This window comes from Melozone crissalis, unplaced genomic scaffold (assembly GCF_028551555.1).
Source record: "Melozone crissalis strain CALT ecotype California unplaced genomic scaffold, PUWL_Pcris_2 ptg000160l_1, whole genome shotgun sequence".
NCBI lineage: Eukaryota > Metazoa > Chordata > Aves > Passeriformes > Passerellidae > Melozone > Melozone crissalis.
The window spans coordinates 315,904-343,660 of record NW_026535931.1 but is presented as its reverse complement, the minus strand read 5'-3'; the positions used below and the strand labels follow the sequence as shown (position 1 = coordinate 343,660).

The 27,757-nt window shown below is 50.1% G+C and overlaps 1 protein-coding gene across 1 annotated transcript; it reads right to left on the bottom strand.

Moving 5' to 3' along the window:
• Positions 1 to 769: 769 nt before the first annotated feature.
• LARP4 (La ribonucleoprotein 4) lies at positions 770 to 19,985 on the bottom strand. Its single transcript, XM_054293553.1, is given in 18 exon segments — positions 770 to 2,859; positions 2,862 to 2,986; positions 2,989 to 3,217; positions 3,501 to 3,669; positions 4,411 to 4,538; positions 5,068 to 5,226; positions 5,423 to 5,471; positions 6,150 to 6,374; positions 9,310 to 9,413; positions 9,858 to 10,067; positions 10,667 to 10,720; positions 11,099 to 11,209; positions 12,168 to 12,271; positions 12,501 to 12,637; positions 13,121 to 13,196; positions 13,519 to 13,677; positions 14,802 to 14,949; positions 19,912 to 19,985. Coding segments are annotated over 18 exon segments (2,286 nt in total). The 5' UTR covers positions 19,930 to 19,985; the 3' UTR covers positions 770 to 2,778.
• Between the last annotated feature and the right edge of the window lie 7,772 nt (positions 19,986 to 27,757).

Here is a 27,757-nt window from a genome sequence, read left to right as displayed (position 1 = left end):
AAAGAATAGAAAGCAAAAAAATAAAACAAAAAAAAAACAAACCCCAAACCACAGCTGGAAATGGTGGAATTTGAAACGTGAAATCCTTGCATGCAGGTGTGAAATTCATCGTTCCAAGTGCCCTAAGCTGAGGGAAGTTTGGATATGCTGGGAAAAGCCAAAGCTACAGCCTGACCTGCATCCCCTGCACACGAGGCACGAGCTGCTGCTGCTGGGACACCCCAGGACCACAGAGCACCCCCTTCCCACACCCCACGAGGAAGATGGAGCCACAGCTGGTTGGGTTTTCCCTCAAAGCTCCATTTCACCACTCAGGTCACTGACACTGGATCAGGGAATTTTTTCCCAGACCTTTTTCCTCTCAATTCCTCCTCCAAACAGCCAAAGCTGTCAGATCCCAACGCTGCCTCAACGTCCCAGAACACATCTCCCCTGAACACCCATGAACCACCCTACAGGCTTGTTTTGTTCCAGTTTGGCTGCAGGAATTGTTTAGAGCCTTTAAAACTAATTCAACTTCGCATTCACCGCATTTCAGGACTTTGACACTAAATATTTAAACTTGCCTATGGTTCCAACAAGAGTAGCATCATCAAAATAAATGGAGAAGGGTCTGTAAGAATCCCTAACTGTGGATGTGATCAACGATTTTTTTTCACTAAATTAAAAAAAAACCTCCCAAACCCAGTACAGGTAGTTTCAAAGTGAATAGTGATTTTGGGGTTTATATATACATATACATATATATATATATATATATATATATATATATATATATATATACACAAATATATATATGTATACATACTTCAGGACCCGAGGAAATGGCAGGAAGCTGAGTTGGGGAAGGTTGAGGTGGGAAATCAGGAAAAAATCCTTTTCCAGAGGGGTGTGGGGCACTGAAGAGGCTCCCCAGGTGAAGGGGGTCACAGCTCCAAGCCTGTCTGATCTCAAAAGCATCCAGACAATGCTCTCAGGCACAGGGTGGGATTTTGGGGTGTCTGGGCAGGGTCAGGAGTTGGGACTCCATGATCCTGATGGGTCCCTTCCAAGTCAGCCCATTCGGTGATTCTCTGACTCTCTCTTTTGTAACATGCCTAGAAATGAACAGTTAACTGCATAAATACATTATATCGTGTTATGAATCAACTCAAAGCAATTGCCAAGCTGAATAATAAGTTAGAGAAATGACAACTCTGGCTTTATATATATATTTATAAAAATAGATATGAGTGTTCTCCAAGCAGTTGATAGAGAATTCCTACTGAGGCCCAAGTCGCCAAGGGTTATCTGGCTAAGAAATCAGAAGATGAAAAATTTCACAGTTATTTTAACTGCCACTTACATTCATTCTATGGCAACACGAGCATATATTACTAAGATGGTTACGGAATATATCACAATTGAGTTTTCCAGTGTTCACAACTTACAACTTTAAATTTGTACACTTGCTATTCACTAAAAAAAAAAAGGAGGAAAAAATAAAGATGTGATTCTTACTGCTGGAAGCTACTTTTCCCTAACGCTTTATACAGAACTTTGAACCCTGGTATGCTGATTTTGGCAGATTAATGCGCTGAATGTTCCTATTTCGGTCATTAATCACCCTGAAACTTAACCACTTACTGCACAATAGTGTTGCAAATTCAGTCAGCACACAGCTGGCAAGGAGCCACTGCTCCAGAGGGGATTTCCTTAACTCTGCATCTTTAGCTCCACTTTAAACAGTTAAAAAGAGTCAGTTGCTATGACATCAGCTGTAAACAACGAGTTCCCAGGAGCCTAAACCCTGATTTCTGGCAATACAGCAGCCAACAGCCTATTCCAGAGTCAGCACAGAGAAAACCCAGCCACAGCTCTGGTTTGCTGCCCAGTCATCCAGAGATGACAGCGAGTGCCCAGAGTTCCCACCTGCAAGGCAGAATTCAGCATCTGCAGCTGGAATTCCAGGCTCCTTACCTGTGCAGGTAACACCACCTGCCCATCCTACCCTGGGGCTGCCTCAGGAAAACACACCAAGAAAAATGCACTAAAGTCTGTAATAAAGAAATTAGAGAAAGTAACAAGAGAGGGAAAAAGCAAACAAACAAAACCCCAAACCTAAGGAGTTGCCCTCAAAAGGAGGCGAGGAAAAAGGGCATAATAAAGATTCTCACATGCTCCCTTTGCCTCCTTCCACTGCGTCTACGAGACAATTTCTGCTGTCCACACACTCTCATCTACAATCCAGTATCCTGCAAAACTTACACCTTAAAAAGCTTGCTGAATGAAATATTAGTAAGGTCAAGAGACTCTACTTCAAGCTGGAAACACATGGGTTACACTACAGTAGTACATTCAGTTTTCATCATCAGTGACTAAGTGATGACAACAGGTCTGGCTGCACTCGCTCCGCTCATGCTGCTGCAGAGGCCTCTGCAATGCCAGGCCATCCATGGCAGACACACCAGCCCACAAGCCAAACGTTAAATAGGTTAAAAAAAGTTCTAATTTTACAGAAATGCTCATTTTCCAAAAATAATATTCTCTTATCCTTCTCCTCCTACACCGAGGGACAGGTTAATTTGTCAACTCATATCCTTTCACTTTGTCAAAACGCTACTTTCACAATCCCAAAGCTGATTTCAAGCAGGAAACCCTCTGCAAATTAAAAACAAAAATACAAAAATTATAATCTCTATATTTATAGTGATTGGAATCCTCCAGCATTTGTGAAATCACTTTTAGAGATGAATTTTGGGACTCTCCACAACTTCTCCACACAAGCCACGCTCCAGTTCAATACTCCCCTTCCCGAATCCTTCCCTCCTCCTCAGTCTCTCTGCTGCTCTTTAGTCCACAGCTCAAGTGAAACAGAGAATCATTGGCTGGCCCAGCGTTACTTTGGTGACCGGGGTGGCACGAACTGCTCCTTGCCCGCGCGGCGCGGCGCTCCCTGAGGCGAAGATCTGCGTCCAAACTGGCGCCTCTGTTCCCTGATTTTGGCAGCAGCTCCCCTGGGAGCTCCGCTGCCGCGGAAGCCGCAGAAATCCTTCATTCTCCCCTCGGGCCTCTCGTGAGGAGCCTTCTCCGGAGCCTTCTCCGCCGTACCGTTCTCTTCGCTTTTGGCAGGGGCCACGATGTTGGTGCGGTGCTCCCTCAGAGGCTGCACGGGGACCGGAGGGGGCTCCTTGGGGGGCTTCTGGCAAACTTCGGCGTAGCTGAGCTTGCGAGGCTCCTTTGGGAGCAAGGAGAAGAGCGAGGTTTATGCACCAGAGCCACCCCCCAGCCCAGGCCAGGCACCAAGCCAGGACACAGCAGCAGCAACAGACACACGGCGAGCAGAGAGGAGCTCCCAGGTGCACCATCAGCTCATCCTGGAGCACCACCAGGTGCACAACCTGGAGCACCACCAGGTGCACAACCTGGAGCACCACCAGCTGCACAACCTGGAGCACCACCAGCTGCACAACCTGGAGCAAGCCCCCTGTGTCATTCCCAATCCCTGCTCTGGGCCTTACCTGTGTTGACAGAGCTGGAGCTGCACTTGCTTGAGCAGAAGGTGAGGAGGTGTCAGTCCTCGGTGGCTTTGCAGCACTGATGGGACAGACGGATGCCGGCGGAGAAGCCGGGCTGGCCACGTCCTTAGGAGCAGACACTTCTTCTGGTTTGCTCTCTGGCTGAACCATGCTGATAAACCAACAACAACTCAAATTAAAACCTACCAACACTCAGGTTTCAGAGATTATTTCCTTTCTTTGAAGTCACAAGTGCAGAACAGAACAGCACAGCCATCCCCCAGCATGATCTGTTCTTTCCATCTGGTGGCCTCTGGAGAAGATACTACCCAACATTACTGCAAGACACTGGTGAGAGACTTTGCTAGAACATGCAAATGGGTCACCAGGCTCTAGGGGCATCAGTTCCAGCACTGCCAGACAGGTGAGGAAGGGGATTGTCCCTCTCTTCTGCACTGGGGTGGCCTCACTCCAGTCCTAGGGGCAGTTTGGGCACCACAGTGTCTAAAAGATCTAAAGCTGTTGGAGAAGGGCCAAAGCAGGATCGGGAGGGTCTGGAGGAGTGGCTGAGGGCTCTGGGTCTGTTCAGCTGGACAAGAGACTGAGGGGAGACTCCTTGGGGGCTGCAGCTTCATCCCAAGGGGCAGCTCCCATCTCTGCTCCCTGTGACCAGGGACAGGACACCAGGGAACCACTGCAGCTCTGCCAGGAGAGGGAAATCAGGAGAAGATTCTTCTGCCAGAGGGTGCTGGGCACAGCCCTGAGGCTGCCAGAGCTGCAGGAGCTGCTCCAGGGATGCCCAGGGTGGGATTGTTGGGCTGTCTATGCAGGGATTGCACTGGATGATCCCTGTGGGTCCCTTCCAGCTCAGGACACCCCATGATTCCATGGTGTGCCCATGTTCTCTGCCTACCTCAGCACCACAGGCTCAGTCTGGCTCGGGGAGCTCACGCTGGGCACGGGCGGTTGGGCAGTGCTGGGCGTTTGTTCTTCTGGAGCAGGAGCAGGAGCAGGGCAGGGGCACAGGGAGTCTTTGCTTTCCTGCACACGGAGCAAAAGTTGCAAAATACAGAACAATTCTCAAATTGCTCCACAATATAGCACTGTAAGACATCTGGAAAGTGGGGTACTCCCAAAGGCTGCTCAAGTCCTGATGACAGGAATTTTACTTCTTTTGGATCATCACCTCTAAAGCAATACCTCCTTATATGGGCAAAACAAGCAGTGGGTAAAACCAGAACTAAGGCAAGGTCATCCAGAATGTCAGTGCTTAGTCCCACCAGCTCAAAGAAGGGATTCATCTGGCAAGATCCCTTGCCCACACTTCACTGAACTGTTCCTACTCCAACATTCCTCCTTTGCCCACTTTATCCCTAAACACCACTGAGTTTACAACAGCATAACTGCATCAGTCCTAGCTGCATTCCCTCAAAAAAAAAAGGGAAAATGCACTATGAGGTCTTGAATTAAAGCACTGAATACATGGCTCTAACAAAAAACCCTTTAACAGAGAAAAGGGAGTCCCAGCACCCAGATATGCCCGTGTGAGTACAGAGACAGGACCAGGCACCTTCTCTTTGCAGACTCCTTTAACAATGTCGGACATCCTGCTCTCCAGCACAGGCTCTCCCAGGATTTTTGCTGTGCTGCCAGGCAGAGGTGGGAAATTGGATGCAAGCAAGTCAAACTTTGGTGTCTGAGTCTTTGTTTCTGCTGAAGGCTGAGGTCTCTGGAGAGGGAAAACACAAGTTACTAGAGTTGGAACACAGCAGTGAAAGCCCTGAGCAAGTGTCAGGAACTTCCTAGGGAAACTGTAAACCCCCAATGTAATCTGAGGACTTAAGGACTCTGCCATTCATTCAGTAACCGGGAAGCCAACACTCTGCACTTTGTGTGACTCCTGCAAAAAGGGAAGCAGAACTTACTGAAACCCGGTCGTCCTCCCGTCTCCTGCGACCTCGGAACACGTTCCTCCTTTAAAGACAAGAACAGTAGTCAGTGCATGCAGCCAGCTGCAGTGGGCACTGCTCTGCATGAGGGCAGCACAGCTGCCTGCTGAGCCTTCCCCACACATGGCTCTGGGAAGTTCTCCCTCCTCACGAGGGGCCAAAGTTCCAGCTTTGAAAGAAGCTGGAAGAGAGTCAATACGGGAACAGCTCCTCTTTCTCAGCTCCATGCATGAGCATCTGACCAAGCACAGGGACAATTATTTTATAGTAATAAACTTATTAGACTGATTTCTCACTGAGCTGCTCTTTCAAGTGTCTAAACCCTGAGTCAAAAGAGATAAAAACAGTTAATCTTAAAATACTGAGGAGCATCAAATTCCCAACTGAGGATTCACTTATTATTTACAGCTATACAGATGCCAACTTTACTTCAACATCTCTTTTAATTCTGGAAACAAATCAGTTACTTTAAAATAAAGACACCTCACTGTCTTACTGCCAGCTGTTTGTCAGAGTAACTACCAGCTGGAGAGTGAAGCTGGAACCACTCCTGCCCCCAGGTCAGCATTTACTGCTCCTGATTTACTTAAGCATCAGTTTTCTCGTGGCTGCTCCTTACAGAAATATATTTTGTGCTGATGGCTGATATCTTTGGCTCGCACAAGCCAAGTTCCAGATTGACACACAGGACAGAGCCCTTTACCTGCCCCTGCCGACGCCGTAATCGCCGTTCTGCTCCAGCTGTGCCGTGGGAGAATCCTTTTGGGAATACCCTTGGTCTTGGTGCCCCGTTAATGAGCTGTTGTGGCGCTCCATGACAAAATTCCTGGAGCTGGTTCTGCTCAGGTCCCCCATGGGCAGGGCCCCGGCGCCGGGCGGCCCCTCCGGGTGCTCCGAGCTGCTGGACGAGCGGAAATGGGGCTTGACCCTGCAGGGACAGAGTGGGAGCTGTGGGACACCCAAACTGAGGAACCACAGCAGAGCAGGAGCTGTGGGACCCCCAAAGTGAGGAACCACACCAGGACAGGAGCTGTGGGACCCCCGTGCTGAGGAACCACAGCAGGAGCTGTGGGACCCCCAAAGTGAGGAACCACAGCAGGGCAGGAGCTGTGGGACACTCAAACTGAGGAACCACACCAGGACAGGAGCTGTGGGACACTCAAACTGAGGAACCACACCAGGACAGGAGCTGTGGAACCCCCGTGCTGAGAAACCACAGCAGAGCCACCACCAGAGCAGGAGCTGTGGGACCCCTGTGCTGAGGAACCACAGCAGGAGCTGTGGGACCCCCAAAGTGAGGAACCACAGCAGGGCAGGAGCTGTGGGACCCCCATGCTGAGGAACCACAGCAGAGCCACCACCAGCTGCAGTTGATTCACCGCTGACAAGAAAAGCAGGTCAGCAAGCAGCAGAATTCCTGTTTGAGATCGCTGCCCAAAAGATACCCAAGAGGGGAAATAAAACCCCAAAATCTCAAACAACTAAAAAAAATCCCAAACCCAGGGGTTGCACAAGAGCCAGAAGAACCCAAAGAGGAATTTTTCCTCCGTCTGGGCCTGCAGCACTGGCACGGGGCATTGCAAATGGAGCTGGAGAAACAAGCCAAGGCCAAGGAACAGACTGATCTGGCCACAGGCAAACAGACTGAACTGAGACACAAGGCCAGGAGTGACTGAACATGGTAGATCAGGCCAGGGCAGCTGAGCCCTACCATGCATGGCCAGGCTGCTCCCATTCCCAAACCCCCAGCACTGACTCTGCAGCTCCCAACACCCAAATGTTCCACCCTGTTATTGATTATTCAGCTTTAAAGCTGTGGTTCCTTTGAGCACAGACACAGCTCTGCACTCTCAGTGCTGCTGCAAGTTCAGGCTCAGGGTCTTAAATGCAGAATTCTCCAGAAAAACTCAGATCCAGCACAGTATGGAACAGTTTTCTGGAGCAGCATTTAGGTGTCTTCAACTATTTTCTACTTTTGCCCCTCACTGGTTTTCCATGCAGCACTGATCAAAGAACCCAAATTCTCTCTCCTTGGGTAAACTCTGCACATCTCATAATTTAAGGGCAGCAGGAGGATTTTGCACACTTGCTGTTTTTAAACAATCTCCTTATAACATTCCATGAAATCAGAAGAAACTCTCCTAGTGCCAGCCAAAGTACAATTCCTCCATCTCCCTTTCCCACAAGGATGTTGCAACAAATCAGCACAAAATAAATACGAGTGGCTTAAACAAATGTTTAGCTACAGAGAAAACTCCAGCAGTTAACTATTAACTGCCTGTACCACAAAACAAATCTGGTTTAATGGGCCAGGACAGAAACCCAAAAGCAGCTGGAGTTTTGCTGAACAGAGATGAATTCACACTTTCCAGCTTCAAGAACCAGATTTAAGGGCCCAGTAAAGTTTTAGTTTCCCATCAGCAACAACCACAGGGAGGAGGTGGAACAAAGTCAACTGAATTCTTCCATTTTGTCCATGTTGTTCTCAAAATGGCACATTCTGAAGTCACTGTTCAGCCCTCAGATCTCATAATCTTAACCGTCATTGAGAAGGCCACAGTCTTGTCTGGGCAGAAGAGCAAAGCAGAAAAGACAAGGAAAAATAAAGGAGAGGAAAAAAAAGAGCAGAGAGGAGGAGAAATGATGTGAGAGCAGAAGGAAGGAAGAGCAGGAGGAAGGACAAGCAGGGAGCACAGGCTGCCCAGCCCCAACTGTGACCTGTTCTCTCTTAGCGCGATACTTGATCATCACTGGGCCGCCAGGACCTGCACACACTGACCCTAAAACTGCCACCCCAAGCACACAAGTCTCACAAACTGAAGCCTTTACATAATCAAGATTTTAAAAGCTTGGGGTTATGCAGATGGGACGTACAAGGAGGCATTTCAAGGTGCTAGCACTTGGATACCACAGTTCTTGCACAGCTGCAGCATCTGTACTTCCATGAGGGCCCATATACCTGAGAGATTTACAGATTTTAAGATTGTGCACAATTTAAAGCAAAAACAAAAGCCAAACCACCTTTGTCAAGATGTGAGTTTGAAGCTGAGCAGCTGCAACTGGAGCAGCTGCTCCATGTTCCAGGCAGTCACGCTCCCAGTTCTACAGTCTGTGTTAAGACTCTGCTGAGTCACCACAGACCAAAGCTTGAAGTTCCCCTTCTGCCAAGAGCCACAGACCTGAACTGCACCACAAACCCACTCACAGCCCTGGCAGCTGTTGACTGATCCCTCTAACAATACCAACAGCAATTCCCATGATCCCAGCCCAGTGCTGCACACAAACTCCCTCCCCCACACACAGGTTACTACTCCATTGTGTTCACAGAGCAATTGCTCCAGCAATACAAAGCGTTTCCTCCTCCCCAGTGTTTGTGTCTGAGCTAAGTCCTTACAGCTCTCAGGAAAGATGGGGATAAAGCAAATAAATTACAGGAACAGCCCCAGCATCGAGCAGTTGGACGCAGCAATCAGGACAAGCAACTCCCACTGCAGGAACCAGCAGCTCCACAAGCCTGATCCCAGCAGGAAGGCTTATGTTGTGCTGCAGGAGTGTATAATCTGTGTATAACAAACATAATTACAAGTATGACCTGAGGAGGAAGTTATTTATTTGTCTGCAAAATTCCTCTGAGGCTTTTAAAGGAGTTACCTTGGCTCTCTCCAGCACTGTGTCCATTATTTTAGGCTCTTAAGCTGCCACCTTCTACTTCATTTTTTTAGTAAAGTTAAAAAACATCACTCATTTGATGAAACAAAATAAATAATGTGGTCCCACCACACTGCATGGGGCATGCAAGGAACACTTGAGGATCTCAGCAGTGCAAGTTTTGCAGGAGCAAACCCCTGGCAGAACTCTCTTACCGATTCCTGTGGAATGGGCGACCTATACTCAGAGAAGCAGCATTTGTTTTATATGATCCTGGTGTATTAAAGCCATTCACAAATCCGCCGTTGGGAAACGGGGCCTGCAACAGACACAACAGTCTCAGTGGCTGAGCTACAAAGAGAAGGTTTGCAGATTAATGATCAGCTTCAGCAGTTACTCATGGCTGTAATTTCACACTGGGCTACAGCATCTACTGTGGTGGGAATTCACTACTCCAGCCAAATCCCCACAGGTTCACAGTCTGCATCTGCTTCAGCAGAGTTCCCCCATTCCTGGAAAAGCTGTGGGCTCTTCCAGTAATACAAGCTGCAGAAGAATGGAATTTCACACCAAAATTCCTTGAAATACGTGGCAGCCAACGGTGAGACTGGCAGCTCCTCTGCCAGCGTTGCTTTATCAGGACATAAGTGTCACAAAACAGGAGGATCTGACCAAGAAACCTGGAACACCCCCTCACCCTAGGGATTATTAACCAAATCCCCCCTGATGGGCTGGGCTCCTCCCCTTCTCAGCTGTTACTCACCAGTGGTGTCTCAAAGTAAGGTGCAGGATTTGGAGACCACGTCTGAGGCACGATGCTGTAAATGGAGTACTGCTGAGGGCTATATACAGGCTGCATAAACAGGGGGGAGGCAAACTGGGCTTGGGTCTGCACGGGCTGGGGATACACACTGGAATCCACCACCCGGTAACCATTCTTAGCAAAAAACGTGTTGATGGCTTTTATCCTGGCCTGCAAGACAGCAAATCACACCAGGTGTCAGCTGGGAGAAAAGGAGAACGTGGAATCTTTCTTGCCTGCTGGAGGGATGTGAAGGTTCATTACTGTTTATGAATAAAAACTGATAAAATCACTCCAGCTCATAATCCCACAGCATGATAAGGGGAAGGACACATGTTGCTTTAGCTAGGTGATCTGTAAAACTGAAGATAAATGCAGGAACTGTCCAGACTCCAATCGTGACAGCTCCTGTCACAGTCCAGGCACTTTGCTCCAGCCTGCTTTGTGCAGCAGCCAACTCAAGGCTCACAGTGGCAGGAATCCCTCTCCTGAGCTCTGCAAGCCCAGATTCTGGGGCAAGTGGAGAAGGGAAGCCAGCACAGGAATGTGTTTCAGCCCCCCTGGGAAGCAGTGCTGTGAGTAACCAGCAGCCACTGAACTGTAATTTGTCAGAGCTCCCCATGACCTCGTTCAGTCTCAGCCTCCAGAGCCAGAGTTATGGATCATCCCACTGCTGAATCCTTGGATCACCCCCCACAAATGGTCACCATCATCCAAACAGAAACAACACAATGCAATCCCAACAGAAACAGCAGCTAAAGCAGCCTCACCATTACTGGCTTGCCCTGAAAGGTTTTCACTTCTTCCCTTAAGTATTTGAATGCCTGCAGATACAAAAAAAAAAAAAAACAACATTAGAATATCTTGATCAAGTTGTACTTCCCAAAGGATGTTCCATGATTTAACACAAATGTGCAGTCATGTGCTTCCCTGTCAGCCCAGCTAAATTCATTAACACTTCAAATTCAGGACTCTAGTGCCAGTCATGGCCAGAGAATGCCAAGGCAAGAGCCAGGCAAGGGAATTAAAACCCCACAATCTTTCACCTTTGCTCTTATTAGCCAGAATCTGCCAGTAATCTCTTAGAACAACAAAGAGGGGATCAGTAAATAAATATTTCTTTTAGCCACAGGAAGCACAAGTGCACTTTCCCTGAGCAGGGGCAGGATTGAAGCTGGGGTGCCAGAGGAAGGCAGCCTTACCTGCTGGGCGTCGGTGTCGGACTGGAATGTAACGTACCAGTTGTTGTTGTGAGCAAACTCACAGCTTATCACCTTGGGGCAGTTCTCATTCTTGAAAAGAGCCTTCACCTCCTGGGGAGACAAGTTCAGGGCCCTTGTAAGTGACCCAAGTTTATGCTCCAGCTCCTCAGCTGCTGCTCTCCCATGACCAGGGATGTTTTCTTATTCCCCTGACCAAATTACCCTCTACCACAATTCCTACTTCAGCCTCCTGGTCTCCCCAAGATAAAACAGAGCAACCACAGCTGGTAAGAAAACAAGATCTGTGGAGAGCTGGTGATATTTTCATATGAAACAGGTAGGAAAAGTGTGGCTTTAGATCAGCAGAGTCATGGAGACAACAATGATTCCATGAAATATTTCTAAGTCAAGGCGACCTGACAGCTTTGCAATAATCAGATTGTAAAGAGAAGGACAAGCAGCTGCTCAGAGTTTGCATTAAAAGAACTCATTAAAAATGCTGGTAGACTAACACCATGTATTACAACTTTAAAAAACAAAGAACTAAATCATTCTGTTTGCCAAGTATCAGGAGGAATTTTATTATCCTCCCTCCTCGGGCATAATGAGCTCAGCTCATGCTGGGGCTCAATGAATGAGAAATGTTTAGCAACATTTCTTGCTGCCAAAACAACTGTCTGACTTCAAGTAAAGTTATTGCTGTGACAAAAATTTAGCCTGAATTCCAAGCTATGCCCTGGACTGATTTATTTTTGGATCTGAAAAGAAACCAGTTCAAACTTCCTTCCAGAAAAGCCAAGCTAGCTCAGCTTTGGTGGAAAAAAAAGTTTATTTAAGAAGGTTTAAATACAGTAGTAAAATGCGGCAAGGGATAATAACAATAAGTTTTTGTTTTGGATATTTTGACACTGCACCCAAGCGGAAAAAGTTACTGATGTGGTCTAGAAGAAAAATATCTGTGTTTAATCCAATTAAATACCAGCTGACCTTTCCTGGTGCTCTTTGAAGCCCTGTTGAAAACACCTTCCAAAACCAGTACCAGTTACTTATTTCCTTTCTCCTGATTTACCTCTATAGGTGTAGTTTCAGGGATCTCACGGAGAATGATAATGCATCGTTTGTGGTTTGGTCTGACTTTCTCCCCCCTTTCATCCACTTGTACCATAGGAGAAGCTGAAAATAAAGTACAAAATTTGGACATCTCAGCAGTAGCAGACTCTCTTATGGAATTTGGAACAAAGAATGAGAATTCAGGAGTTTGGAAGAGCTTCCTACTCAATAAAGCTCCTGTCACCATTTACCAGAACAACAAACCATAACCAGCTCAGAGACTGCAACATCTCTCTGAAGCACGGAAGGATTCTTTGTGCTACTGATACAAATATCAAATTCCCAGACTTACATCTCAAAACTTCAAGAATAAGGTCCATGTCCGTTGTCAGCTTCTTAATCCCTTCCATGTTGGCAATTGTCCATATTGGAACAAACTGATCACTGTCCATCTGAGACATCAAGTAGAGATCCTTTGAAAGATTCTCTCTAAAAAGATATAAAATTATTATTTAATAAAGATCCTGAACTTAGAGAAAACTCAAAACAAGAGGATAACTACAGGCTTAAATAAATATTTACCAGTACCATTCACAACCAAAACACCCTCAGGTTTTCTCTCCTGGAACAAATCCCAGCAAATCAACACAAAGCAGAGTAAGATAATTTTAAAAACTTAATAAAGTTCTAGTGCCCTACACGTTTGTCTGCAAAAAGCATCTGCCAAAAAGACTTCTGGTGCCACACAGGACATGATCTCAATGTCTTATGACTGTGAAGCACAAAGTGATCCTCACCCAAGGACAGAGCTGCACAGACAGGGCTGAAACAGCTGGAAGGTGCCACAGGGCTTCTACAGCACATCAGCAAATCTTGGTTTGTGTTTTTCTCAAGATGATGGAACATATCAAGCCAAGAAGAGGGATATTTGCCAAAGATTATTTAATGAAGGGTTTATACCACTGCACCTACCGAGAGAAGCAGAATTCAAGCTGTTTTCTCAAACATTCTCTAATGTCTTCTGTGGACGCAGTGGAGCTGCCATCACCTGAAAGGCACCACATCCACCATCAGCTCCCACTTTTATGGCAACAAGACCAGGCAAGGACACATCTCATTGCAGAATACAAGAATAAATCCCTCTGGGTAGGACTAAGAGCTCATCCAAGATGATTAAAGACCCCCAGACTCTACACTCTCATAATTATTCTGATCCCACTTTGCACTCGTTTGGCCACGTGTTGAGGCCATACTGGAGCTTCTTGGATACACATGGACATGGTCAGAGTTCTAACTTGGTCACAGCACACTTAGAGCAGCTCCAGGGGGGTTACAGACACTGACAGCAGCATTTGAACTTCAACACTCACCAGACACTTCATAGATTTGGTATCCCAGATCTTCAGTGGCCAGGACAATTCCATTTGCTGACGCCTCATCAACTCCTGTGCCATTCCTTGTGGCTTCACAGGACGGGGAATACATCACTTCATACTGCTTGCAGCTGTCCTCTGAGATCTCTATGTTACCTGGCAGCAGGAAAACTCCTGTCAGCTTCAGCATATTTCCCTTTGAGAAATTCTGGCTACAAACATTAAAACAAATACTCAAGAAAGCTGTACCTGAGAGTGTCTAACCTCAGCCTGTATTTCTTAGACTTTGTGTTGGATAAAACTTTTACCTCTCCAATTTCAGGAAGATCTGGTTTGCACCAGGCTCTCAGGGAAAAGCAAATAAAAGTAAATAAAAGATCCTGAAATCGATCCCCAAAGTGGCAGAGAATCTAAAAACCAGTCCTTCCATGTGAAATTTAAAATATTTAAGTGAGGTTGCTAAAAACAAGGGATGAAAATTGCTTACACTGCCTCAATTGCTTCACTTTGTTATGAAGAGACAAATGAGTTTCTGTCAGGCAAAGCACAAACCCAGCGCTCTCTCCTCACTTCTGCTGACTTACCAGAAACCTTTGACAAGGCCATGCCAGCTGAATGTTCTCTTCTTTATCCCTAACTTTTACTAAACCATTTTGCAGGGAATCTTCTGCATCCTCTGCCACGCTTTGAGTCACCTCAGCTACACCCTGGATTGAGTCTGAGCCAGACAAGTGAAACCAGTTGAATCTTTAGTTTACACTGCCTGTGTGGTAAGGATGGGATGGGACTGCAGTGGAACAGCCTGAATGAAAGGAGTTAACCATGGGTACTGCACAGGGTTCTGCTCCAGAACGAATTTGTTCTGCTCCAGAACAAACGCTCCTGACAGTGCTCAGCAGCACCTCAGTTCCCCAGGATTGCAGGTGGCCCTCAGATCTCATTTTCCTGTTCACAGGGTCCAGTGGATGCTCAAGTGCAGCCATGGCACGAATCCATTTCTACACATTCAGCACCCTGCTCCCTCTTAGCGCGTTACTTGGTCATCACCGGGCCCCTGAATCCTCTTCCAGCAGAGCTCAGAGCCCTTCCTGAAACCTTCCTAAGACCCAGCACCCTCACAAACCACCTGCTGCTTCCCCATCTTCCTTCACAACACTGCTCCATCAGCACTCAAGGACAGCAGCTCCTGTCCAGAGCTTCCAGAGGTTGCTCCTCACAGCTGAGCTCCCCGAGTGCCTCCCAGGAGGGGCCACATCACGAGCCCTGTCCCAACACCTCACCCTCAGCTGGAGTCCCCTGGGCTGCTGCTGTCTCCTGCCACGTGTGCTCTGTGCCATTGGTGGGGGGCACGGCCTCAGCACTGCCCTGGGGCACCTCTTGCCACACTTTTGCGTTGGGGTTCAAGCCAGCACCTTTCGATGTTACCTGCTGAAGAGAGCAGAACGCTTTGGTGAGTGAGAGCAACCCAGAGGAGCCTCAGAAGTCAAGCCAGGAAATACAGGCAAATTTAGTGATTGTCTCTAGAGTTCCACATCTCAAGTGTCTACCCAGCTATTAAGCACCTATGTGATTTTTTTATCAATGAAAACAGGAAAATCCTTGGTATTTTCCAAGTATTTCGTTTCTACCTCCATGAGAAGTGTTGCCTTCAACCTCTCTTTATTGACATCCGACAACATCAGCGGAGGCAGCGGCTACTCGGCAAGGACTCTGGGAACTCATAAGCTTTTAAAGACTTGACTGTCATAATGCTCCAGTCCCCTTTCACCAGAAAGGGAAATTTTCCCTCCTCCAGACCCCTTCCTAGAAAGGAAGGTAAAAAAACATATGTCAAGGAGAAGAAACTGTATAACTTAACCGAATTAGTGACATCTGTACTAACCAAGCATCACCTGTGCTGTGTCAGGATTCCTCCTGAACTTAGCCCAGTCCTACCCCACTCCCCAGGAATCTTACACACATCAACAGACACTAATGATTTCCTCAGACTGGTAACCAAGGAGATTAAAGGTTTTGAATTGCCAAGACAAACTTACACACCATCCCAGCCTGCTGGGGAGAGAACAGGATCTGCTCACTTTGGGCCTGGGCAACAAGGACCATAATTAGAGTCAAAGGGTTACAAATGAAACAGGCAAGAAGAACTGCAAGACTCCAGCCTGGCACCTGACACAGAGAAACACTCATTCCCACAGCACAAGATAAGAGTTCTTCAAGGTCTCTCTCCCAGAGCTGCTCAAAGGCATTTTGGGTGAGGAATCCAACAATCCAGCAGTGGCACAGAGGAAAAACATGGCTTTTGCTACTTTCATGTAGAGAAATAATAACTATAGTTACAGGGCAGTGAATAAAACTACTCTTTTGCAAAAATTCTCCCCCCAGGATATCCCAACACCCCACAAGCAGCTGTAACAGTTCCTCCAGCCACTGAACGATGCTCCACTTCACTGCTGCAATTTGCTGGACTTTAAAAGGTGAAAGTCATTAATCCAGCTCATATCCACAAACACACAGATAAGCAAGCTGGGCATGTTGGAGGCCAGGCTCCTGCATCCTGAAGTTAAGGAGTGGCTCACTACCAGGCCTCAAACACACAGCACAAGGATAAGGAAGCAGTTGCAATAGCTTTAGAGATAATTCCTCTGCCAAGGTCACACCTCGTGCCAGAGCTGTGTGCTGCAAGGACAAGCCCCAGCTCAGTAACAAGAAGCCTCCAAAAACTGGAGAAGTTCAAGACAACCGTGTGAGAAGCAAAACAAAGACCACGGTTTTTGCAAAGCTCTGAGATTCAAACCCCCCACGCACAAGTGATTTAATCCACATAGCAACAGAGTCTTCCCCTCCCGTTAATCTTTGCCCAGGAGCAGAGCTGGAAACTGGAAATAGTTCAGGGTGAAAGGACACACGTGTATTTCCCTTTGCAGAGTTCAGAGTAGCTGAAACCTGCAAAGCAAAACCCAGCAACCTGCTGCAACCACAGGCTGTCACTGTAGTTCAGCAGCTCCAAACTAAGTTCTGGTCACTCCTGGGCAGCATCACCTGCTCACATGGGCTCCTGCCCACAGATCCAGAGCCAGCAGTTCCTTGAACTTACTTCTCAACAAAGCAAAAAGAAACAAGACACATCCAGGAGATGATTCATTCTTTTCTAAAAATAAACTATGCCTCACTACCTACATCTCTAAGGCTAGCACTGAGCTCAGGCCTAAAGTAATTTGCAGGAATAAATGTGATAAAGTGAAACTGAAACACTTTGTTGTGGTTACTGCATTTCTGGAGGTGATTGGAACTAAAAGCAACTCAGATGAAGTGATGAACACAATGGCTGGGACTCACACCTGGAACAGAGCGTGGGCCGCTTCCCCTTGTGCTACAAACACTGAGCTGTAACAGCCCAGCAGGATGCAGCCCTGCTCTCACTCATCTTAACAGCAAAACCCCACAGACTGCAGAGGATAAAAAGTCCCTAATTTACATCAGCTTTTGGGAAATTCATGCTGCGCTCCACGAGCAAAATCGCTCCATCCTGGCCAGCGGCTCTTCAGAAGAGAAGGCCAAAATATCAATTCTTGCTTATTTAACTGAGGCTACAAACACTGAGCCCGTGGGATTGGCTGCAGCATGATCCTCCCAGCTGCTATCGGGAACTTTCATGACGAGGTTAAAGCTTTACAGAGTGACAAAGGTTGGGAACACTCGCTGGGATCTATGAGCTGACAAAGCTCTCCTCCTCAGCACAGCTTCCCCTCTTGCTCACACCACTTCCAGCAAAAGTGGATCAAAGATTCCTCCAGCAACTCCTAAAATTGGCTATTAAAGAGAATTCTCATTCTGAAACACGGCAAAGGATATTTTTCTTATTGTAATTACATCTGAATTACACTTAACCAGGTTCAATGAAGTTAACAAAATTGCAGGCATTCAAGAGTTTTCAAGCATCCATTTTAATATTAACTCAAATTATTTTGCAACCAAAATCCTAACTCAGATCTTGTGAGAGATTTCCTGGAGTAGACAAATTCTCTGAAACAGAAACAAAGCAAAAAAATCCAGAAGAGAATTTAACCAAACTTGTGAGGGGAGAAACGAACCCTTTTCCAGAAATGGAAACGTAAGCAGATGGAAAAAGCCCAAGGTCAGCAAAGCTGCGGGAGGCAGCTGAGAGAAGCCTTGTGCTGGCTGGGGCACAGGCAGGTGGGGACCCCGAGGGGCTCAGACTCGTGTGCCCACCCTCTCTGAGGGGAGCTGATGCACACTCAGAGGCTGGATAAGGAGAGGTTGGTGTCAAACCAACACACACAACTCCTTCAGAGCTGCTGGCAGGTTTCAGGTAACAGTGCAGGGCTCTGGTAACTCCCAACCTCACAGTGGTCACAGCAACATCCCTCCCACCAGGAGCTGCAGGGTTTGCCATTGAGGAGCCTCCTCCAGCCCCTGGAAAAGCCAAGGCACAGCTGTGCTGTCTGAAGGTGGTACCTGGGTCACAGGGGTGTGAACAGGGGCAGTGTGGGGTCACAGGAAGCCTCACCTGCTCCAGAGGGCCAACAACACTCAGTGCTTCCCACAGTCCTGGATTTCTAACCAGGAGACAGCATGGGCAGCATTTCACCCACCTGGAACACACAGACTCCCATTTCCCCAAGAAATTATAAATATATATAATTAGGATCACATACCCATCTGAGTGGAGCCCAGCAGCCATTACCAATTCCATTTCTCTGGATGTATATTTATTAATATTCCAATGTACCTAATTATTAGCTGTTAACATGGATCCTGGCTTAGAGGGAGAAAAAAGGCCTGCCCCAAACATAAACCTATGAAATAGCACAAGCCTTACACAGCCATCACTGCAGAGATTTGGAACTAAAGGATGTTGAAGGAAACCCAATTCCCTCTCACACACTGTGAAGGGCTCAGCACAATCACCATGCAAACACCGACAGCTACAACAACTCAGCCAATCCCCCTGAAAACCTCGGGACTTCCACCCATCCTGTGCTTTATTTTCCAGGCATCCCCAAAGACCCCCAGATAAAGCTGCTGGCTGCTCCCAAGCATCCAACTGCAGCATTCCAGGACACCTAGCTCTGAGCTCCAGTTCTCTGTCCTGGCAGTGAAAATAAACCTTCAGAAAGTCCATATGCTCCGCAGGAACTCAAAATTAAATATTATTGAGGCTTCCAGAATGAAGATCACAGGAACTCCCAACACTACCAGAGGAAGATCAGAGTTGAGTTTGTGGTTTAGGACTCCCTAAAAATCTCAAAGTGCTGATGAGCTCCAGCTCCCACCCACAGCACCAGCAGCAGCCATGTGCTCCCTGATCTGCTCCAGCTCCCGTCCACATCTCCATCCCTGCATTCCAGAACCTGCCTCGTGCACCCGGGGCCTCTCGCCACGCTCAGCCCGGGATGAGGCAGCTGCTCATGCCTCCCATCAGCCTCAGCAGTTCCTCTTCCAGCAGAACATTGCAACTCCTAATTCTCCAGGCCTGTCACCGTGCTCAGGACAACTTTTAGTCCTCCCAGCGAAGCCATGGAACATTCAGCTCGGAACGGAGTGATGCACTTAAAAAACAGAACGTGTTTCCTAAACTGCTTTATTGAGCGGTTCCTAGGCACGGAGCACATGTTGGTGTTTGTGTTGAGCCCACTAGCACCATCTGCCCCATCACCCGAACAAAACCCGTGGGCAGAACGCCCCGAGCCGAACCCCTGGTGCAGACACAGCCCAGCGCCCGCCCGGCTCCCTCCGTGACTCCCCCAGCCCGGGCAGCTCCTTGCTCCGTGCACGTTTCGGGACAAAACTCGGTGCAAAGTTTATGGCGGCCACTTGGGTTCGTTCAGCAAAAGCTAAAAGCGCTTGGCCAAGCCCGTGAAAGGCCGTGAGCAGGTGAAGCCCCATCCCGGGCCACAGCGGACACGGCGCCCGCCCTCCTCGGTGACCTCCAGGGCCGGGCCGGGCCGCGCTGCTCGTCCCGCCCGGACCCGGCGCGCCGGGGAACGGCAGAACCCCCCCTCCCGTGCCACAAACCACCCCCGGTGTTTAATTAACGCAATTAACGAGGCGCCGCGCTCGGGGCAGGCCCCGCGAGGCCGCCCCGCGTGTCGAGAGCCGGGCCGGGCCCGCTCCTGGGAGGCCTCGGGGAGGCCCCGCGTGTCCCGCGTCACCTTCACGGCCGGGCCGCGGCGGCACCCGAAGGTCACGGCGGCGCCTCCCCCGCCCCCTGCCCCGGCGGAACCTTCCAGAGCGCCCCCCGACCCCCCCACACCGGCCCGCGGCCGCCGCCCCCGGATCTGCTGTGTCAGCCCCGTCCCCTCCCCCGGCGCGGCGTGCGCGGCCTCCCGCCGCCGCCTGCCGCCACATGGCCCGGCGCCGTCACCTCACCTCCACGAACAGCAGCATCGTGCCGCCGCGGCCGGCGGGCCCGCGCTCCCCGGTGCCCGGAGCGGCGATCGGGACACGCGGGCTCCGCCTCCGGCCGCGCCGCCCGGCCCGGCCCGTCCCGCCCGCTCCCCGCCCGCCGCCGCCGCCTCTTCCGGGCGCACCGAGCGCGTCCGGGGCACGGCCGGGACGGACCATTCCCGCGCGGGGGGGGGGGGGGGGCGGTGCGGCTGCCCCGCCGGGCGCCGCCAGAGGGCGCGATGGCTGCAGCGCCGTGCGGGGGAAGCGGCGTCCCCCGCGGAGGGAGTGGAAGGGCCGTGAGCGGCCTTGTGGAAAATTCTCGGATTTGGGGTTTTGGGGGTGGTTTTGGTTGTTTGGTTGTTTTTTCTAATTAAAGAACTCATAGTCCTTTATGCTTCCAACAAACCGCACACACTGGCACGGTCAGACCCCGCTCCGATCCCACCGGCCGCCCCGGCCCCTTTTTTCCTGATTTTCCCATTTTTTTGGGCCAGCCCCGCGGATCCCGCAGGGACGCTGCGGAACAGGGCAGCGATCCCGCAGTCCCGCCTCCCTGTGCCCGTGCCCGGTGCCCCCGAGCCGGGGGTGCCCAGGGACTGTCCCCTCCCGGTGTCCCCTCCCGGTGTCCCCCATCCTGCCGGCAGACCCCCGTCCACCCTCCCCGGAACCCCGGGGAAGGGGCCGGAGCGGCTGCCAGGGCTCGGCCCGGCCAGGAACGGGTGGGGAAGCGCTGGGAAGGGGCCGTGGCTCCGGTGGGAATGTCACCGGAGCAGGATTTCCTGCAGACAGCACCGATATAGCCAGGGCACGAACCCACGTCAGGCTCCTGCAGAAGGCAGCCCTTGGTTCGGCCGACTTGGGTGTCCCCCCCCCCCCCGACACACAGAGGGAGCAGCAGGAACGATGCTCTGAGGGGATTCCTGCCAGGAAAACACACCTTGAAACCACTTTGCTTCAGAGAAAGACCCACAAAATATATTACAGTGCATTGAGGGGTAACTGGTTGGTTTTGGTGAGAGAATTAAACACTGTGGTGTGGGTGGAGGATGGAAATTCCAGCCCTCAGGTCCCCTGCCCTGTGAGGGACCTCACCAACGCCATCACCTGCAATTAGGGCTGGGCAGATCCGTGTGGATAAGTCGGAGCCAGGGAATAATCAGGGTCCATTGAGGAGATTAAACACAGAGCACAAGCTGCCCAGCAAACACGGCCCAGCTGGCAGGCCCTTGGCTGTTCCGTGGGTAGCAGCTCTAAGACGTGGAGGAGTGAAAGAAAAAGAAACAGAAACAGAAATAAATAAGTTGGAGCAGGATAAATGGGAGGGGACTGTTCACACACTGAATCCTCTCACTGCCAAGAGCTGCCTGACCTCAGTCCACAGGGACAGCACGGGAGCAAACCCCTGTCAGATCAGAGTTTGTCACATCAGGCACTGGTCTGTGCTCTCTGGGACCAGGGACAGGAGCCAAGGGAACAGCTGGAGCTGTGCCAGGGGAGGGTTAGGCTGGATATCAGGAAAGGTTCTTCCCCCTGAGGTGTGTCAGGCATTGAAAAGGCTCCCCAGGAATGGTCACAGCCCCCCAAGGCTGCCAGAGCTCCAGGAGCATTGGAACAACACTCTCAGGTCCATTGTGGGAGTGGGAACCTCTTCCTTCTTATCCCCTTCTCTGCTCTTGTCATCTCCAAAGCACTTTGCAACCATTAACTCCTTAATCCTCAATCACACCCCTGGAAAGGGTAAGCATCACCCTGGCTCACAAACCTCCTGAGCTCCAAAGCTGCTCCTTATTTTTGAATGTGTCCAAATGGAGCTCCCAAAGCAACAGAGGGATCACAGCATGGAATTGTTCTTAGCCCCATTTCCAGACCTGCCAAACACCCGAGATCCCACAGGAGCTGAGGACTCCTGGAGCCAGGCTTTGCTGGGATGTAAATTACCACTAATGCTCAGATTAGAGCATTTCCCAGCAGTTGTTTCTGCCCATTCCATGGAAACACCCGGCTGGTAAAGGCTCAGTGTCACCAGGACACCTTCAGCTCAGGAACAGCCCCAGCCTCACTCGCTGGGTTGGAAAACCAGCCCTGCTCCATAGAGTGAGAAAGGAATTCCTGCTGGGTGACAATTCTGTGTCAGCCAAGAGAGAAATGCAGGAGTGACACCGCTCGAGCCAGGACACGACCAGGTCCTGTTGTCACCTGTTGGGAGGTGAAACACCCAGTTCTGTATTTTATACCCGGGCAGGTTCTTCCCTGTGAGTCACCAGCTGTGACTGAGGCACGGGCAGTTCCCCTTGAGCCCCGTCCAGGCAGCCCAGGAGCTCCCAAAGCCTTCCCCCAACAGCTGGGTTTGGGATCATGGCAGAAACAATTGTTCCTCCTGCCCAGGGTGTTCCAGAGCAGAGTGAGCTAGTGGACACACAAATGAGACATCCCAGCCTGAGATCAAGCAAAGGGCAAGGCAAGGAAATCCTTTCCTACAGCAGCCCTCACCCAGCTCCATGGAATCAGAATATGGAGCCATTTCTCTCTTGTTAGAGCCAGATTATCTGATGTGAGCCGATGCCAGTAAAAACTGGGATTTCCTGTCACCAACCTCCCTCTGCTCTATTGACTTTTCCTTGCTTCGGGCGTACCTTATGGATTTATTCCTCATTCCCCAGCAGAAGGGATACAGCTGCATTCAAGGGCATCTCCCCTGTTCCTCTAGAGCAGGAGCATCCCAACACTCAGGACGGGGCAGGAGGAAGATGAGGACCATGACACAGAGACCTGAACTGGAGCAGAGCCTTTCCCAGCTCTCAGAGCCAGCAGGACACCCGCTGGTTTCGCAAGAGGAAACTCCACCTCGGGGTAGAGCAGAGGGCACCAGGAATTCGTCCTTAGGAAGCCAGGAGGGAGTGTTAAAACCACGAGGCAGAGCAGTAGGAGCGGTGCTGGGTGAGATTTATGGCTCCTGGGTGTGAGCTGGGACCTCCCACTGGCAGCTCCCAGATCTGGGCTCTCCCTCGTAGTGCAAAGTGCTGCTCCTTCCACAACTGAAACAAGGAGTCAGCTTCCCTTTTCCTGGAGTTTCACTGTGTCACATCCACTCTGGAGTGGGTGCTCACTTCAGTCCCAGCAGACTACAAACACCCGAATAAAAGCAGGGCCTGTTTATTGTCCCTGACTCTGATGAGCTCCCTGCACAGCAGATTTATCTGTTGGTTACCTGGGCATCAACTGCCCAAGGGGTCCAAGGCCAGTCCCTGGTTTAGGGGAGATGTTCTGTCCATGTTCCCCACATTTTGCTCTGTGCCTGCAGAGAGGATGCCAACGTGGCTCAGCCACCTCTTGGCCCTGGTGTTTTGTCCAAAGGCGCTAAATTTGGTTACCACACCTCTGCTGCCATCCTCACTATCAGCAAGGAATAAATATTTTCAGACAAGAAATAAATATTGAGCTGGCCTCACTATCTCTGCCTCAGCTCCTGTTGCCTCCTCCCAGGCAGCAGAGCCTGCAGGATTACAGGGTGTTCCCACCACGGGGCTGAGCAGATGCTGCCAGGGCCTCTTTGGTGGCTCTGACACAAAAGGCTGGGCTCAGCAGCTGCTGGAAACATCTGGCTTTAATTCTTCCTTAAAGCCACAGCTTTCATTTGGCCACCAAACCACGTCCCTTTCATCTCTCCAGAGGACCAACCCTGTGGCAAAGCTGACTCTGCCTGTCCTTACCCTGCATTATCCTGCAGGAAGGAGGTCCCAGAAAATTCAGGGCTGTGCTCCTCACAGGGGAGAGATCTTGGAGAGGGCAGCAGCTCCCAGCTGACAGGTTCCTGCTCTTCTGTTCCTTTAAAATCATTGCTAGACACACATTCCTCCATCAGCATGGTTCCAAGGGGCTCAGAGTCCAGCTTAGACCTGATTGCCCCTAAATTCCCTGGGCTGAGAACCCAAATGTGAAGAGGCAACAGAAGTGACATGTTGTGCTGAGCAGGCCAGAGGGTGTCCTTGGGCTGGAGGGAGAAACTGTGTCTGTTTAGAAATCCCTTCAGCTGAGGGTGCTGAAGGTTTGTGGCTGGGCTGGCAGGCTGGGAAGAGGGCTGGGAAAAGGCCTTGGCAGGATCAGAAACACCAGCAGGGGCAGTTTACTCAACAACACTTGGCTGATAATTCTGCTATCAATGAACCCGAGCGGGGAGATGTTTTGAACACTCAGGGTGTTTTTTGTGCAGTAGAAGAGGCCTGGAGTGAGAACTTTGGAGGTTGGAGAGATCAGCTGCCATCACATGATCCTGTGGTAACCACAGCAAAGTTTTATCCAAAGCCAGGGAAACTCTTGGCTCTGCTTCTGGGCCTGAACTCAGCAGAGATTGTGCCATTGTATTTTCACAAACTTCCATCGCTGCTGAAGCAACTGATTGGCTTTTCCAGGCAAAACTGAGTCGTGCTGTGGGAGAGGTGCCTTGGGCAGCTCAGAGCCATCACGGGGTCTGATCCCAACGTGCCAGGCCAACCCAGCTCCAGGGGCGGCCAGCCCTGAGCAATCCATCTCCTGTGCCAGACCCTGGCCACACCCAAAGCCTTGGCAGGGCTGGAGTGTAGAAACTGTGCTATAATTTCGAATAAACCAGCTCTTCCCATCTGCCTCCTGCCCTGCTGCTGGGCCACGCTCTTCAAGTGGCCACAGGGAAAAGGTTTTACCCTTTTATTGAACGTGATCAAATAAAACAATCCATGCAGGGGACAGCAGGACAACAACAGGCTCACATGGACTCACAGCTGCCTGCCAGGAGCAGGGACCTGCCCTGGAGCACAGTGTGGGGGATTTTTCTGCATCTCAGGTGGATCTTTTGGTACTCAGGATTTTCCCTTCTTGCTACACTGTATTCCAGCCAGGAAACCCTCCAGGGCATCCTGCCAGCAGGAGCTGATCTCCAGAGGAACGTTCAGGAGAGCTCAGGTGTCCCTGTCCCACCTCTCCATCCAGGTCAGAGCTCCTGGCAGGGAGGAGGAGCGAGTGAATCACCGGGAAAGGGCAGGAGCAGGAAATGCAGCTGCAAGGATGACCCAGCATGGCTCCTCCTGGACCTTGGACAGATGGAGCTGGCCAGGAGTTAATCTTTAACTCCTCCAAAGGCCTCGGCTCAGCACAAGGCCCTGAAGACACCAGGGACATCCTGCTTGGCCAGGAGCTGTGCTGGGAGGGTCCTCAGGGCTGCACTTGTGCCTCAAAGGCAGTTAAGTCACAAAAGTCCAAAGAGCCTCACAATGTCCTGAAAAGCACCAGAAAAGAGATGGAGAAATGACATTAATGGCATTAATTTGTTCATCTGGGCAGCCCTGCCATGGGCACAGCAGTTCCCACCATCAATAAGGAAAAGCTCATGAGTTGTTTGGATGTGTTGTTACCAAGGATCTTGGCAAAGCCCCAGGACTTCCTGCTCTCCCTTCTTTCCCCATCTCTCATTCCTCTTCCCAAGGGCATTTAAATCCAAGCGTGACAATCCTGGCTAAAAAGGAGCACACAGTGCCCCGGGGGCAGGGCAGGGCCCAGCACCTTAATCCCAGCTCGGGTTACTCAACAGCAATTTTGGATTCCTGTTCCTCACTTCACCCTTGTAAAGTGGGAATGGTGCTTCCTGAATTCCCAACGCTGCCAGAGTCACTTCTGAGGGCTAATTAGGAAGGTCCAAAAACACTGGATGAGTGGCTGTGAGATGCTCCCTTGCTGAGGACCAGGAACTCAGATTTTCCTGCTCCTCCAGCCAGGATGCCAAGGACAGCCAGGAACTGCCAGGAACGGGCTCAGCAGTTCTGCCTCTGTCCCACAGGGCACACACATCCTGCAGGGAATCCATCCATCCATCCATCCATCCATCCATCCATCCATCCATCATCCATCCATCCATCATCCATCCATCATCCATCCATCCATCCTGCTCATTTGTGGCCTCTGCAATAACCTGACATGGGTGGGAAGGTTCAGCCGTGTTCAGCGGGTGGATCCAATGTCTCTCCCAGTCCCCAAGGCTGAGGAAGAAAGGATTCTGTAACCCAAGAAGAAGCAGCAGCTCTGACTGTCCAGGAATAAAAGAGTCTCAGTGAGCAGCTCCTGGCTAAAGTTACCTGCGGGCAGAAAGGGGAGAGCTCAGGCTGTGCCATCAGAGTCCCAGGTGTGCAGCCCTGCCTTAGCAAAGCCATGCCACAGAAGTTCCATGATGGTGTTTTTCTGTTACCTTGGTTTTATCACAAAGCAAAAAGGGAATGTACAGACTGACAGAGCATGTTTGGAAATGGAAATAAAATTTCAGTTTAATCACTGATTAAACAAACCAGTGGTGCTCTTGGGAGGGGTCACTTGGAGTTTACGGATTGGGTGGGGACCTCAAAACCAAAAGAATGCCATGAGGGTGTCCCAGGCTTTTCTGGGGGTTTCTTCACCCTGGCTGCTGGGCCTGGGCTGTGGGAAGGTCAGGAGCCCCAACACTCAGAGTCAGTGCTGGCTCCTGGAAAATGCCTGAGTGAGACTCGGGTGAAACATCAGAAAGGCAGAGGTGAAGACAGAAAATGTTTCTTTGGATTCTCCCCTCTGGGTATAAACCTACCAGACTGGTCCCATTCTGCAGCTCCAAGGGTGACTCCAGATATCCCTGGAAAGCAAGAGGCACTACCAACAGATTAATAATTGCACCTGGGGTTGTTTCCCGGAGGAGAATTGTTCCTATCTCATTGACTCATCAACCTGCAGCTCACCACCTCTCACCAAAGCACCAGAAACCCCATTTTAGATCAATGCTGAGCTCAGAGCCCTCAGCTGCAACTGGGGAATGAGATCAGAGCTCAGAGGCCTCAGCTGCACCTCAGGAATGAGATCACAGCGCTGTCACTGCCAGTTCCCTGCAGCCCCAGGCTGGTGGGTCCCTTCCAGCTCAGGAGACTCCACAATTCCATGATTCTGTGACACGTTCCCTGCTCATAACTCCTGCTGCCTCCTGAGGTGGGTCCCAGTGCTGGAGATGTCGTGGTCTGACCCAGGAGGATTTTTGTAACACCCTAAATTAAACCCTGGAAACCTCACACACAATTAATTAAGGCAAGGCAGCGTCTCCCAAGTGCTGCTCTCTTCCTCCTCATGGCCCATCCCGTGGCTCTGTGAGGTGCCTCACGCTCTGGCACGGCCTCATTTGGACATTAATCCCATAGCAGATTCCTCTGGCACATGGGGCTCTCACACATGGGCACAGAGGCTGAGGCTTACACTGTCTTTGATGCACAGTCTGATTTTTTTATCCATGTTTATTTTTCCTCCCTGATTCTGATCAGCAGTCTGTGGGCTGCTGTAATGCAAGCAGAGATCCATTATTTTATCCTTGATATTTGAATAGTCAAACTTCCAGGTGCTACTGCAGTGCATCCTGTATTCCAAACATTTCCAAAGAGCTGCTCCATCCTATGTAACCTAAAAATTCTCCCTCTCTCTATATCCGTTTCTCATTTTGAAAATCTGTAAGTCTGTTGGAATAAAAGTTTTCCATAAAACCCTGAATTAAAGCACATCACTGCAGCATTCCAGATGAGGCTGCACATTGGAAAAGCAGGGATGAGTTGCCAGAAGTGCCTCAACATTGGTGTCTGGTGTCATTTGAGGTGCCCCGTGGTGTTCCTGTCACCAGAAAAAGGGGGGATGCCAGTCCAGAAGGGAACCTTCCACCATCCCAGGTTGCTCCAAGGCCAGGTTGGATGGACCTGCCTCCATCCCACCAGGATCCAACCACGGGAGCTGTAATTTACAGTGTGTGGATTTTCTGGGCTGTAATTCAGACTTTTGACTGGAATTACTAAATTTCACA